Genomic DNA, 15,250 nt, shown 5'->3' on the forward strand with positions numbered 1-15,250 from the left:
TAGGGAAAAGCGCTATACAAGTACAGTGCGTTTAATTCAGTGGCTCATTGACAGGAGACCACAATCCAAGGAAAGATGCTCGTAGCAAGTTCTGTGAGTAATCTACATACAGTTTGCAAAATTCATGAACACAGTGGTAGCCAGTGTATTTCGACCCCAGGTCTCACTATCTTTTGAAGAAACCTTATAGCCAGAAATCACTGCACTCTACAACTCGCATATATCTGGTTAAAGACTGCTTAAAATGTAGGAACTCTAAACATTAGGGAGTGCTGAATGCTCATGCCCTGAAAGCCCAGAAGTTACTATACCGGTAAACAGATGGCTCTGACAACAATTTATGTTGGCATTCAAAGTAAATGAAATTGTTAAAATGTTTATCTTTTAACCACCTACTTCACTCCTCTGAGCTGCAAATGTGGCAGCAATGTCTTTAATAGCTACAGATAGATCAGATAGTTGCTGTATCCCCCCCCCCCCCCCCCTTTAATGAAAAAATAGATAGATAAATAAACGCTCTGCTCTGGTGCACACCATTACTAAATCTGGCCCACATGATGAAACACACGCCCTCACTTCAGCTATGGGAGAGTATTTTCTCCGACTGTGACATCCTATAGTTACAGGCCTAACTAAGTGTTGATAGCTGGAGAGGTCCCATTAATTTTGTTTGTTGAGCTGTCTCATTATAGAGTTAATAGTGCATTTGTCCTGATTGCAGTCACGTTGCAGAACAGTGATCACACAGTTGGACTAATGGGAAGAAGGCCCACTCAAAGCAATATATGATGACTTTTCTAGTTTCCAAAAGTTTCAGGGAATTTTCGAAAATGCAGGTAGTATTTTGGTTGTTATCATGAAAATTTTGCTAGATGTGACTTAATTTGGTTTCTTTATCATTTAATACATTTACCCAATATAGATGTTACTGGCATTAACACATACTGTGCAGCAAAATACAATGATCCTGTGTGTTTTTGCTTCTAATGCCATCTAACAGCAGGCCTGCAATTACAACTTAAGACAACATACAAGACATCCAATTTATGTTTAGTTCGTCGATGCCGTGTCCCTGCCGCCCTCGTCTTTGACTTGCATGTTTTCCTCTGCAATTCAATGGGAAAGGCAAAAGGATATTTTCTACGACACGTGGAACGAACAATGGAAGGCAAATGGAAAATTGACTCTCTGAGAAAAGTTTTAAGAAAAGTAAAAATCTGCCGTACGGCTGTGTGAAGAAATGCAATTTTTATTTTTTTTTTTCAACCTTATTTAAAAAATGAACATGTCATATCAGAACGGAGCAATGGCAAAATGCGCCGGCATCCATCTCCTTTCATATTCTGTGCCGGCTGATTCTTTCAAATCAGAGTGCCGGCCATCGCGCACACAGACATATCTGCTACCTTCGGGGACCTTGTTCACACAGAGATGTGAAAACATTTTACTGAAATAGCTGGTGAGATAACATAATCCCTGTGCACTATCAAATTCTTTTTTTTTTTTTAAAGAGAAAGAGGGAAAAGACAGTTGTTGGTTCCTTGATGTCAAACAAGTGAATCGGAGTGCAAAGGAGAATATGTCTAAATGTCTGAGTGTCTAAAGCACACCATTACTTCAACATTATTTTGTTAGAAGTTGCACAACTCCAGGGTTGAAACGGGGATGAAGAGTCCTTACAGCAATTCAGATATGCAATGAATAAACATACAAACACAAAATCAGTGTGTCCAGACTTGCACCCTTGGAGACGCACTTAACCAGTCTGAGGACGTCGGTGACCTCAAAAGAGCTCCCTGTACTGTGTTACACATCGAGTGGTAATTGCTGTTAGATCACAGCTAATCCAGGCCCAGACAAAGTAACTAAAAAAAATGCATACAGTGTGCGCTGCCACTGGATGAAGGCAAAATGAATACAGCCATGAAATACCAATGAGTTTCTTCAGAAGAAGTATGAGGGCAAACACCCTTTTTTGCCCGTGGCTTATAATATGTGTCTTAAGAGCACCTCTATGCAGTATAACTGCAGTTGGATGAAAGATTTAAAAGTAGATGTATGAAAGATTTAATATATAGCAGAAGGCGTATTGGAAAGTAGTAAATATCATACTGTGGCATCTGATTAAGACACAGAAACACAACACTTTCAGTTTAGTAACCCTATAGTCAATAAACCGTTTCCCACTTTTCAATATGAATAATGTTCACTTGGTCCATAGTTTATTACGGAAAATATTGAAAACCACGACAAAGAAGTTATCACGGGCCCCCCTGCAAACCTAGGGAGGGAAACCTGTTAGTTTCTGAACATGTACAACACCTCCATTACCTAAGAAATCATAAAAGAGTTAATATAGCTTGAGGTCTTATCTGTAAAATGGTTGACTTATCGTGGTTTTGTTTTCAAACCAATGAGCCAATATTATCAGGACTGTTTACAAAAAGAAAACAAAAACTGAGAAAGAACATGTGTCTCTGTGCTGATAAAGCCACTTCCACCAGGAACTTGGACTGATGTGCATGATAGAGCATAAAAAAAAAAAATTCAAAAATGGGAGGGATCGCATCAGTTGAGGAGAGATTAATGGCGCACACTTTATCTGAAAGGAAATCTCTGAGACTGCATAGCTCGAAGGGAATGCAAATAGGTACAAACACCAGCATAGATAAAAGGTTTAAAATCTGCTGTAGGACCCATGGGGATGCATTGAGCTGTGCAGAGCTGGCTGGATGTTTCCAAGGTGCAGAACAAATTCTGGTGGGAATCAAATTTTATGGCTCTTAAACATCATTGAGAGCAGCTTATATGAACAATGACTCTCCTTTTCCCCTTTCAAGCACAAAGCTGCTTGCCATGTTTGCAAAATAAGACCTTTATCCAATTCTAATAACTCCATTAACTAGGTTAGTTGAAACAATTTTGCTACATTCCCACTGTGATAAAAACAAAAAAAAAACGTTAACCTTATATAATATAACTTTAAACCTGATCCTTGCGAATGAAGAAGAAAAATATAGGAGATGATCTCATAGGCTTAGAATGAAAACAGAGTTGGGTGGACAGTATATATATAAATATATACAGTGCACAGTGAAAATGAGTACACCCCTGTTGAAAAGTAACATTTTGAACAATATTTTAATACACACACAAGTTATTCCCAAAACGTGCATAGAGTAAGTTTAATACAACATCTGTTCAGCTTACAACAGAAAAGAAAGGTCAATAATATAACTTAAATGACATATTTGTCCATTTTTGTGAAATTATGCTGGTGCAAAAGTGAGTACACCCCTATGTTAAACTCCCTGAGAATGGGCCGTGTTGGCCCGAAATGTCATGAAATGAAAAGGCATTAAAAGGGAGGTCATCGTTGTGCGTTTCATCCTTGCCTTACATTGAAATTTTACATTTTGAGTCTGCACCAGGCTAAAAGAGACGTGTGTGAGATTTGACTGAAATCCTATGGAGAGTATCATGATCTGCTTCAGTAGTCACAGTACATGTTGACAAGCATGTTTCTTTTGGTGAAATTCAGCTTCCTACTGTTGATGGCATCCATACAGCCCCAAACCATGTCACTCCCACTACTATGCTTGACTTTAAGCATGGGGCACTTTTCTTTGTACAAATCACTTTTTACCACCACACAGGCTTGACACCATCTAAAGCAAATTTGTTCATCTTGGTGTCATCAGAGACAAACAAACTAAGGATATGGATTGCTGGAACCATGTCCTGTGATCTGATGACACCAAGATGAACAAATTTGCTTTAGATGGTGTCAAGCCTGTGTGGTGGTAAAAAGTGATTTGTACAAAGAAAAGTGCCCCATGCTTAAAGTCAAGCATAGTAGTGGGAGTGACATGGTTTGGGGCTGTATGGATGCCATCAACAGTAGGAAGCTGAATTTCACCAAAAGAAACATGCTTGTCAACATGTACTGTGACTACTGAAGCAGATCATGATACTCTCCATAGGATTTCAGTCAAATCTCACACACGTCTCTTTTAGCCTGGTGCAGACTCAAAATGTAAAATTTCAATGTAAGGCAAGGATGAAACGCACAACGATGACCTCCCTTTTAATGCCTTTTCATTTCATGACATTTCGGGCCAACACGGCCCATTCTCAGGGAGTTTAACATAGGGGTGTACTCACTTTTGCACCAGCATAATTTCACAAAAATGGACAAATATGTCATTTAAGTTATATTATTGACCTTTCTTTTCTGTTGTAAGCTGAACAGATGTTGTATTAAACTTACTCTATGCACGTTTTGGGAATAACTTGTGTGTGTATTAAAATATTGTTCAAAATGTTACTTTTCAACAGGGGTGTACTCATTTTCACTGTGCACTGTATATGCACATTAAAGAAGCAAGGACTAGCAGGAAGGTCCCGATGATCTGCAAATCTAACCAGCAGGACATTTCAAGGCTTTTTGGTCCGTTTGAAGCCAGAGATAAGGGTACAGGTAAATTCCACTGAGCGAGGTCCTGGGTAAATCTCCTTTTCATACTCTCACATCTTTCGTTCTTACTTACTAATATTTATTTTACCAGAGTAGAGTAATGTAATTACAATGTAACGCAACTACACACCCTCCACGCTCAGAGGGATATCATTTCAACATCCTTTTCCCTAAATGACTTTCTCTTCCATAAAGTCTAATCTTTATTCCACAAAACATAAAGCGGGGAAAAATTGTTGAGAACTGAGGTGCTGGTCATTCTGTTTCCAAATTCCCATCAGTTTTAGGCAATTCAGGCATTTATCCACAATTCTGTTAGCTATACCTACTTCACTCTGTACAGTTAATCTCATTTAGCTTTGTTTAAGCATTCTTTAAGCATTACTGCCTGTTCCTTTGGGTAATATTTGAATAAAGATCATCCTCAATTATGTTGTTGTTACACCTACACATCAATACCAAGTGGAGCAGGGATTGCGAAATAAACTAAGCTTTTGAAGAGGAAATTAGTTAAACTTACCATTTTACGAGTTTAAAGTGAAACACCTCACATCACCATTGGGAATAGCTGAAAGATGCCGGTACAAATGACTATTTCCTTGATTTGATTAGAAGGCAGTACGTATCACAATGGCAAAATGTGGTTAAAAAAATAGAATAAAAAGAAAGGTCTGAAATTGAAAAACGGTCTGCATAAATACAATGGTTTTTCAGAGGAGGCCAAAAGATGCTTCAGTCATATGTCACACACTCTAACATGTAGGAGTCTGCAACTGACTGGCTGGCTATCAGCGGGCAGGTATGCAGCAGTTCCATTTTGGCTTTTGCAAGATAAGTTAAAACTTGTACACAAGTGGAATTGCTGTGGTGGTGGAGGAAATTCAACCTGCTCTTGTGTACCTTGATAGCTTTCTCATGAGGATGAACTTCACATTTCTAAGCAATGCTGCAGCCTCCGAGGCGAAATCCAAATGGGAGCAAACAGCATCAATTCCATACATATAAAGATGCTCTGCCTTCTCTCCGAGCCTTTTTTTTTTTTTTTTTCAGTACTTTACTATTGTGTTTCTTGCTTCAGGCTAGTTAAAACTCATGCCACATTGGTGAAAAATAACAAAGCATTCTTATGAATTTGATAAGGCGTTTATTCATCCACTCAGTCCTGACAAAACTTATGCATGTTGGGAGCTTTTCCACTTCCACTCCCTGCTGCAATGCTTTTTATATTTTTTTTTATATAATTTTATGTAAAGCACTTTGAATTGTTTGTACATGAAATGTGCTATATAAATAAATTTGATTTGATTTGATTTGATTTTATCTTTCCAGCCTGATGCAATATGTCTTCTTTTTTTTCTTCTTTTCTATATAGACCAACAACTGTCAAATCAAAATTTACAATAAAAGTTGAAGTTTTACGTGAGCGGCACAGACTACGAACAGCTGGTAAACCATGTCACTTGATTTTTTTGAAGGGTCATACGCAAGCTGTGAAGTACTTTTCATTTCCCCTATCCGGTCTTCTTGAAATCAGACAAAATCGCTTCATGCAAGCGTAGACAGTGTACGCAGTTTTTTTTTTACAGTTTCCATTTACCTTTTTGACACATTCTAAGTGCAAATGGTGAATGGCAGCGGAAACCTGGCAATTAAGAAAACTACTGGAGAAAAATATCTACATATCGTAGACTCATCTTGAAGTTAAAACTACATTGATCACATTCCAGAATGAGAGACACAGACATTCAGTCAAATTATTAACAATTCCACTGACTGAAGTTTGGAGAAGCACAGACTGAACCTAATTTATAAATCAGCTGAAAGAGTGGATCAAGTTCTTGACATATGACATATGATAATAGGGATGGGGGAATAAAAGGTCTCAAAACAGGAATCATTGAAAGGCCCACGTTGGTTATGCTCAGGTACAAAAGGTACCTAATGGCCATGGGCCCACATTAAACTGCGTATCTTATCAGTGACCCAGATGGGTGAAGCACATTTGCTCCAGCTGACCTTCTTGTGTGGGTCTTGGCTGGTTCTCCAATGGAAAAAAGCATGTGCTGGCTTAAAATGGGGAACATAACCAATATCCAAATGGGTTTGACAAATGAATGAGGACATACTTGGGCCCAACCTGTGCCTAAAGTAAACACAGCATCAAACCCATCCAAGGACAATTCCATGTGGGTTTTCAGCTAATTTATTACACACATATGTGCAAAGTTTGGCTTGATTTTGTAAACTGAAACTTTGCACTTTATAACAGTAAAATATTCAACAAGTCTGCATGTCATGCTTGGTGTAAAAGGCACTGTGTGCAAGTTGATGGATTTTACTCAAAGTCCCTGTGCCCCCAATGTCTGGCTTGCATTATAAAGACTATTTTGTAAAGAGGGCAAATACATTACACAGTTTATGTCACATGGGGCCTTCTATTATGTGGTGGGGACACACCAGAGGAGTCCAAAGAGTAAAAAGAGCGTCTAAATGGAATTGCTTTTATAAATCAGTGTCACATTATGCATTCAGTGCACAGACTAAAAAGCGTCCGTACAGTATACAAATAGAAAGTCTATAAATCTTTTGGGGAATCTGCTTTTGGGATGTTCTCTTGTTAGCTACATTCTCCAGGTTATTCTTTAATAATAGTCCAGCTTCACATACGATTTGACTTACAGAGGTTCAGCTACACACAACAGTGTTGGGGCCAAAAAATGAAAAACAAAGTGACATTAAAAAAAAACAAAGACAGACATGATACTGCTCCTGAGCTTGACCGCGGGGCTCTGAAGGCTATGCAATCAGCTCGACCACCCTGAATTTTTGATTAAAGTAGTTGTTTTCAATATACATTTAAGTACTCACAACTAGCAGGCTCGGCTCTAAAGCTTATGCATCCGATTCATCCATTTCATTCCTCAGACATTCAGCATTTACATGTATTAGCAGACAACCTATTTTGTGAGGAAAAGATAAGGAAACACTTTGCTGGAATCTACATATCCTCCCCCCGCCTTTTAATCCTGCCAGTATTTCCTTTAAAAAAAAAAAAACAGCCCAGACTTGAAACATACATCATGTAGGAGGGGAAGTAGGGTAGCCATAAGGTAATTTGTCAATATTTTCTAGGAAAAGCAGATGAACAATTGTGCACAGTGTTGCTTTGCATAACTCAGGCAAATAAAAAGGCAAAGAAAGAGCTTGTGCATTCATTAGAGGCATTTACATGAAGTCCTTTGTTCATTCCGTCAAAGATAACCACAGTGTTCCTCTCAGAAATGGTAATGACCAAATTATTATCTTGAGATCAAAGCTGTCCAACAGTGGCAACAAGCAAGACTGGAGATTCTGGTGGTAAAATAAAGCATGTTGATAGAGAAATCCTGCAAAGGATTACAGCCAGCATGGGTCACTGACCAGAGATGATTCATTCTCTCTATGCCATTACTTAGGTCTGTCACCATTAAACCGAACTGGCATGTTTCTTCCCTGCAGGCCAAATGAGTTTCCCCTTGTGGTAGATGAGACAACCTATCGATCTAGCAAAATATAGACAGGTTTTTCCTGCGTTCTTGACAAACAAAACATAATTCAATCCTGTCAAGTGATGTCAAGGCAACTCCTAATACCTAAGCACACTTCTATGATATTTTGTGTGACGTTACGATATACTATAGTTATATATCTTGTCTCTCATTGGCAAAGTTCATCAGAGTTGCCACTCTTAGTCCAAAATACTAAGCTCGACACCAAAACTTAATTGTTCACAAATCTATGTGTGAGCAACAGCGTAGCGATGATCTAATCACATCAATAACCAAATAAGTAGCTGACACACCACAGCGGGAGCAGACAAAACCATAAAGATCTTTGCAATAGAATGTCAGACTGGAACTATGATTAAAATATACATCCATAGACAGCCATGAGATTCTTTGTATCATTCCTAATTGTACTGAACCAACCAATTTAATGCTAGTCAGAGGATCCCATCTCAGCTCCACAACATGGAAAAAAACTCCACTCTCTCCTGTTCACCTTCACCTCCTCTTCATCACTTGTCCTGCAGTGCAAAGCTGAACCTCTGACATAAGACTGAGATGTAATGCAGTGTGTACACGTTCCACACCACAGGGAACAGTTCTAAGGTAGCCGCGTTAGCTTTTTCCCTTTGCTACTGTAGCTTTTAATCTCCCATCTATAAGCAAGCTAGGTGTAACTCCAGCTCACTGAGGTACAGCAAGGCAGAGCAGGGAGACCGAGCGAGGGAAATAAGCTGCTCGACACGCCTGCGTCTGATAAGATGCCTGAAAAAAGACAAAAGTTTGCTGAGTAAAAGAAAGTAAAGATTTAGTCAATATGATGGACAGAGGCGATGAGGAACAGCAAGACATCGGAATGTCTTCAATCCTCACGTTAAGTGCCTGAAGGTTTTCCAAAAGGTGAAGTCCTAATGAGGTACTTACACAGTCAGCCATGTTGCCAAAAGGTATTGATTTTCACCCAGTCCCACGACACCACTTTAAATGAGAATAGAAAATGATCTTGCGTGCCAAAGCGTAAGGAGCATGGAGTTATCCAAGTGGAATTTGTAATTGTGTAATACAGAGCCCCACACACATTTCACACTTTCCCGAAAGCTACATTGCTTTTTAAAGTGGTCAAGCAGAAAAGGTCACACAGCAAGCAAATATAACTGTGCTATATTTTTTTCCAAATGAGGATATGTACAGGACAGGGGTATCTACACATTCAATAAAGAGCCATATCTACGTTGTTTGCCAATATGTATGGAAGGCCTAAGAAATCAAACAAGAAAGGGGGAAGGGAAAGTGGCCCCGTACCCTTCCTTCACACTACTCATCCATTCTCTGCGACACTTTGGTCATAAATCAAAGCTGAGCAGGCAGGCCAGAGAGGGAAGGAGACTTGTGCCCCCCCCATTTCCCAATAACCTCTGATGCTGGTTTGACAAAGCAATTGGAAATCTGATCGTCTCAAGTAAACAAGACAAGACTGTGCTCATTAAGGTTTGGATGCTTGAGTGAGACGTATCTTTTTTCTGTGGCGCCAAATTTTTGAAAAGTGGATTTTATGATCAAAAGACAGGGACAAAGCTGCTATTACAAGTGATAATACTGTAGCACACGGGTTGAACCTTATAGGGTGATTCTTGTCACTATCTTGCTGATGAAAAAGAAAAAAAAAGTCTTTCTACCCGAATAAGTAGCAATATCTTATTCATTTGTTTATTGCTCATGTTATCTATTCACGTTAAACCGCTCAACACTGGCCCATGACCAATTCAAGCATAAGAAAAGACACGTAACTCAAGGGATGAACCGGTGTGGTCTCTACACATAAAGAAGTTATCAGGGAATCGATTTTCAATTGTATCTTAAGACACTTGAGTTACCACCTGCCTTATGCAAAGACCCATCATTTGATCAAATTTGTTTGGGTGCATCTATTGAAAAAAATGCCAAAGAAAACACAGTTTGACAGATATAAAATAGTATAATTTTTTATTGAGAACGTCAAAATAGAAAAACTTGGCATTGTGTTTGGTATGTCCTTAGGAAATTTTAAGAAACTGGACAAGGGGAGATCAAAGGAAGAAACGTCAGGGCTCAAAGACTATCTACATCTGATGAACAGTATCTGAAAGTGATGTCCTTAAGATATGGGGAAAAAAGACCTAACACGGGATGTGAGAAATGCCTCTGGCCAGTTAATCCATTTTCTATTCGCTGAAGCATCATCAGAGATGGTCTCCATGGATGGCGGGCTGTCAAGAAGCCACTCATAAGGAAAGGAAACCAGGGAACAAAAAAAAGGCTACAGTATGCCATATGACATGAGAACTGGGTAGAAATATAAGTGGAAGTAGACACCCCCCCCCCAGATACCAGACCTCAACACTATTGAAGACGTGTGGAGTCATCTTGATGGAGAATGGAACAAAAGCCAGCCCACATTCAAAGAATAGCTTTGGAATTACCTGTGCGGCTGTCTCTCTCCGCAGCAGGGCTGTTTGAAATTGTGAAGTTGATTCTGGAGTGCAGGAGATGAAGACTGCACTTTCAGAATCAATACAGCTGCAAATGAGCATTTGATTAGGTGCTTATTTTTAGTTGACATGAACCTTCTTCCATCCATCCATTTTCTATACCCGCTTTTTACAATTCTTGGTTGCAGGGGATCTGGAGCATGTCCCAGCTCACATTGGGTGGGAGGTACACCCTCAATAGGTCTATCAAGCATGCAAGTAATAATTTTTTCGACAAAATCTTTCTTTCTTTGATTGACATATGTTTAAAAGAAGTCAAATTTTTCTTCTGAAATGGTGGGTCAATTTTCTACGACATTTCATAATGGTCTCTTTAGGTCATTTAACCCTTTTTTGATAAGTCCCTTTGATAATAACTCTTTTATAAAGTAGATATTAGCCTTTGAAGTTCTGTGTTTGAAGGCCTGACTGGTTTAACTGACATGTCTCGGCGTCTAAAGGGGTGATTAGCTGAGTGTATGGACGAGTTAGACCATGAGGTTCATTCTTCTGTGACCACAGGTTGCATGGTAATTGTTCTGATTCCTGGTATATTGTTGTTATTTTTCATTCAAGTGGGCCATACGTTTTCCACGGACAGTTTTGCTCTGTTTGATTCTTTTAATGAGTTTTCAGTACACTCTAATCCTTCTTGCTCTTTAGTTTATTAGAATAAGAGACACTCAAAGGTCTCAGATATGCATTTTTTTTGCAGCAAGCTAATGTTTATTTACTTTAATACTCTTTGTGGGAAATCTGAGGCGTGTAAATGCTGCTCCACAAATCAGTGGCTGACGAAAGCGACTACGTCCTTTTCTCGTAGTGTTGAGGGAACTTTGGGTCATATGACCTACTTGCACCGGCACAATGTCACAGAGTACTCTCCCTGAACCGCTTCTTTGATTTAAATAAATGAATGTGTGCGTGAACGAACGACTTGTTATAAAGGTTCTTTTAAGCATCAAAGGGGAAATGCGTCAAATCTTTAGTCAAGTGGAAGAAAAAACAACCTCAAGTGTGTCTAAGATATCAAGAGGTGCCAACGACTGTGGGCCAAATAAGGTTTCAACTTCTTTATCTTTTGGTAACAGAGGTAGCGAGAAACTGTTAAATTTCCTTGCTACCTCCTGTAACAACTTGTTTTTTCAGTTCAGACGATCAAACTGGAAACAGACATTTCTGTGCTGTTAGTTGTTCTCTTTTCTGACAAGCAGTGATGAAATCAGCTTTCTCTAAGCTCCAGAACACAATTAAAAGAGCAGAATGGAGCGGGGATGGCTCCCATAATCCAATAAAGTGCACACACTGTAAAGTCTCCTATGATGTTTAATTGATATTAAAGCATAAAACGATAAACCTGAATAAATAAAACCTGACCATTTCCATGCCTAAGCTGTGCACACAGTGTGTGTGAGTCCATCAATGTGCGTGTTTGGTAAGGCTTGAGCTTTTTGAACATTCTTGGGCATGAAAATTTTAATTGGTGTGAGAAAACGAGGCAGAATATCGACGCAACAAATGGAATTCTGATCATAAAAATACATAGTGTATGTAATTAAGTTTGCTCATTCTGTTCTATTAAATCAAACACAAAGTGTGTTTCTAGGATGTCAATCCCAGCATTTCTTTTCACAAGCCTCACAGCCACTAAGACATCCATCAGGACAAAAGCTGTCAAGATGACTGGCATGTAATGGGGTGTTGAATGCAAGGATAGCGCGGGAGAGATTGAACCGTCTGTATGGGACTGTAGAGTCAGGATCCTAACCCAAATATGTGAAAAAAAAAAAAAGGTTAAAGACGTCTGCATCACAGAATTAGCTTTGAGTATGTGGTTATAATGTATAATGAAATGTGTTTGACCGCAGCGGCTCTACACTTGCTTGTTTGGACCATAACACTGAACACGGCATAAACGAAAATATCACTTGGACCTATCGTTTCACAAGGCACAGATATACGCGCCAAAGCTAAATACGGATTCTAATACTTGTACATTAAGTGAAACGCTGCATGAGGTCAATGTCACGTCGCCAGGCTCAAATGTTTAAAATCTTCGCCGAGCCCGGCTTACACGATGTGCGTTTTGTGTTCCCTGAAACCAACTGTGATGCTTTGTTTTTTTTTCAGTTAGTATTAAGTATTTGTCATCTGGACCTCTTTAAAGAACACATTGGGCACACGCTGCGCCTTCAATATGCTTTATGCACATGGAACTATTAAAGATCTTTCTCTCCCTCCACAGCAGGCAGCCGTGCACCGAAAGGGTGAAGCAGCAAATTTGCTAGCCGGCTGACTGGGAGGACAGAGAGGCCTTTCTCACCAGTCAACGGCTGTCCTTAATGAGAATAGAAAGTGATTTACTAGCTTAATGCTCCAGCCCTCAGCCTGCCTGCCCGCCTTTGCTTCGCACAGCCAGTTCAGTCGACACTCTTCAGGCAGGGAATGAAACCGAGAGCACTGAACTAGGAAAAAAAGGAAGACGGCAAAAACCACAGTAATGAGCCGTTCTCATGGATTTTCAGTACTCATATCACTGACCTCCTCTTGAGTCCTGAATCTTTGAAGCCTGTCTTTGTTTTGAACCACCTTTCTGTCATTTTGCGCCAGTAGGGCTGGCTCGAAATGACGGGGATTTAAATGAGACAGATCATCCCGTAACCACTGTCTTCCGGTTCATATTGTGTGGCTGGAAGCATTTAACAGGTCCCACACACTCTGTAAATCTACAAATGCACCGTCATAAAACCGGCTGCATGGCTCCCACTGCAAAGGGGGGAAGAAAAGCATGCGGACATTCATCCTTCACATGACTTTTTATTTTAAATGAAAACACCCGAGAAAGCAAGGTAAGCAAGTTCCTTTTATGTGCAGTCTGCTCCTTCTTACGAGGCAAATATATTTTTAGACCGTGAAAGGCAGAGACACTTCCCTGCTATTATGTCCTCTGTGATTATTCAATCAGTGATGTTGTTACCGAGACCATTTTGGAGTCAGCGGCTTTCACGTGGAACTTAAGATGACCTGTCAAAGACCGGTGTCGCACTGTGTTGATTCACTCAGTTATCTGGGGGAAGTGTGAATAACACTCACACATACAACCTGAGGTGCGAGTGCATCCTGAAACCCGCAGCGTGTTAGACGCTGATGGCAGTGCAAACTCTCCTCTGGCGTTCCATTCGGCTCACCCTTCACAAGGAGGCGCGAGTGCAACAAATTTTGTGCTCAAGCGAGAATAAAATAGCAATTTCATGCATTTGGAGGGGCCAAATTGCACTCCTTGATTGTGGTGCCATACTTTGCGTGTGCATGAAATTTTTAAATCATAATCACATTCCACCACAAAATAGGAAAGTAAGACAGAAAGAGGGATAAGGTTAGGAGGGGGTAATAGAAGGATTGAGTACTACTTTAAGATTAAGGGCACAGTTTGTTTTTTTTTGTTGTTTTTTTTTTTCTCTTTTTCTTTCTTGTCCTTAAGAGAACCAGCAGCTCAAGTTTAGAGGGAAAGAGTAAACCCGTGCATCACTGTAGCCTACCTGGATTACTGCACGCATCCCATGTTGGCTTTAAATACAAGTAAATCGAAACGGGAACTGGTGATTTAGCACCAGGGAGAGCAAGTGCATGAGTGCATGGTGTTGGGAGTGATGCACTGGGCACAGACTACCTGAGTGCTTGGTCTTTCTGCTCCCAAATGTGCATCATGGAGGGCAAAACATTGCAAGCTACCACAGCAGTTCTTACCCAGTGTGAAGTAGGGGAGAGCAGTGTTGTCCAGATCATCCATTACAGAAATTCGCCCAGGTAGGTCTGTTCTAACAAATAACAGGAGTCGGGATTCCCCCCCTCCTCCTCCTCCTCCTGCTCCTCCTCCTCCTCCTCCTCCAGTTCCTCCTCCACCGACACCACCTTCTCCAGCAGCGCTCGCTCCGCCGGCCACGCTCCCCGAGGCTCCGCCGGTGAAGCTGAACTCGTTTTCCCGGAGCACGGGCAGGGTAGAGACGGTGACGGTTTTCACCTCACACGGCGCCTCCGAGTCGCCCTCTTTGTCCCGCTCCTCGTCAGGCGACGTCGCCCCTTTGCTCGCCCGAAATGTCAAGGAGCCCGTCAGCAGGAGACCCACGAGAAGGACGCGGAGGTGCAGCGCAAATATCCTCGCCATCCCGCTCCTCGCGCGTGGTTCTCTCGCTTTGAGCGGGGCTCATAAGCTGTCCGTTCACTTATAGTACAGTCGCTGCAAAGGAGGCGCGTCCGTCCAGGAGGCGGCAGCACAGGTGGAGTGAGAAGAATGGCATCTTTGGGCTCCTCGCACATCCATTCGTGCTCAACGCTGTGGGACAACAGATCCCCTAACTTGGATGAGCACGTGTCATTATGAAAACAGATGCCAGGCCGACAGAGCGAGTTACTCAGAGACACCAACGGGACGTTTTATGTCATCCATTTATTTATTTATTTCACGAACTGATTTTTTTTTTTTAATAAAAATCTAATCCAGTTTCCTTTTATTTTTTATTTTCAATCCACAACGTGTAGATCCTCTGATATAACGAGCAGTTTGATATTATAATAGATTAAAGTTTAATGGAATTGGGAATGTGTGATGAATGCCTGTTTGGCCCACGCTCTCTGCCAGCTAATCAAAATCAATTCTTTAAACGGTAAACTAATTAACCGTGTTTGCTCAAGGTCCACTTCACCACCGTGCCAGAGCTTTG

At 40.6% G+C, this 15,250-nt stretch overlaps 1 protein-coding gene across 2 annotated transcripts in view; it reads right to left on the bottom strand.

Annotated features, from left to right (window-relative positions):
• The window catches only part of astn2 (astrotactin 2), a 285,626-nt gene extending 270,769 nt beyond the window's left edge, over positions 1 to 14,857 (bottom strand). For both annotated transcript variants that reach the window (XM_075456540.1, XM_075456539.1), the window contains exon 1: positions 14,277 to 14,857. In XM_075456540.1, the coding sequence (XP_075312655.1) occupies positions 14,277 to 14,694 (418 nt within the window). In that variant the 5' untranslated portion in view covers positions 14,695 to 14,857. The remainder of the gene's footprint in view (positions 1 to 14,276) is intronic.
• Positions 14,858 to 15,250: the final 393 nt, after the last annotated feature.

The sequence above is a fragment of the Odontesthes bonariensis genome, chromosome 22, assembly GCF_027942865.1.
Source record: "Odontesthes bonariensis isolate fOdoBon6 chromosome 22, fOdoBon6.hap1, whole genome shotgun sequence".
Classification (NCBI taxonomy): Eukaryota; Metazoa; Chordata; class Actinopteri; order Atheriniformes; family Atherinopsidae; genus Odontesthes; species Odontesthes bonariensis.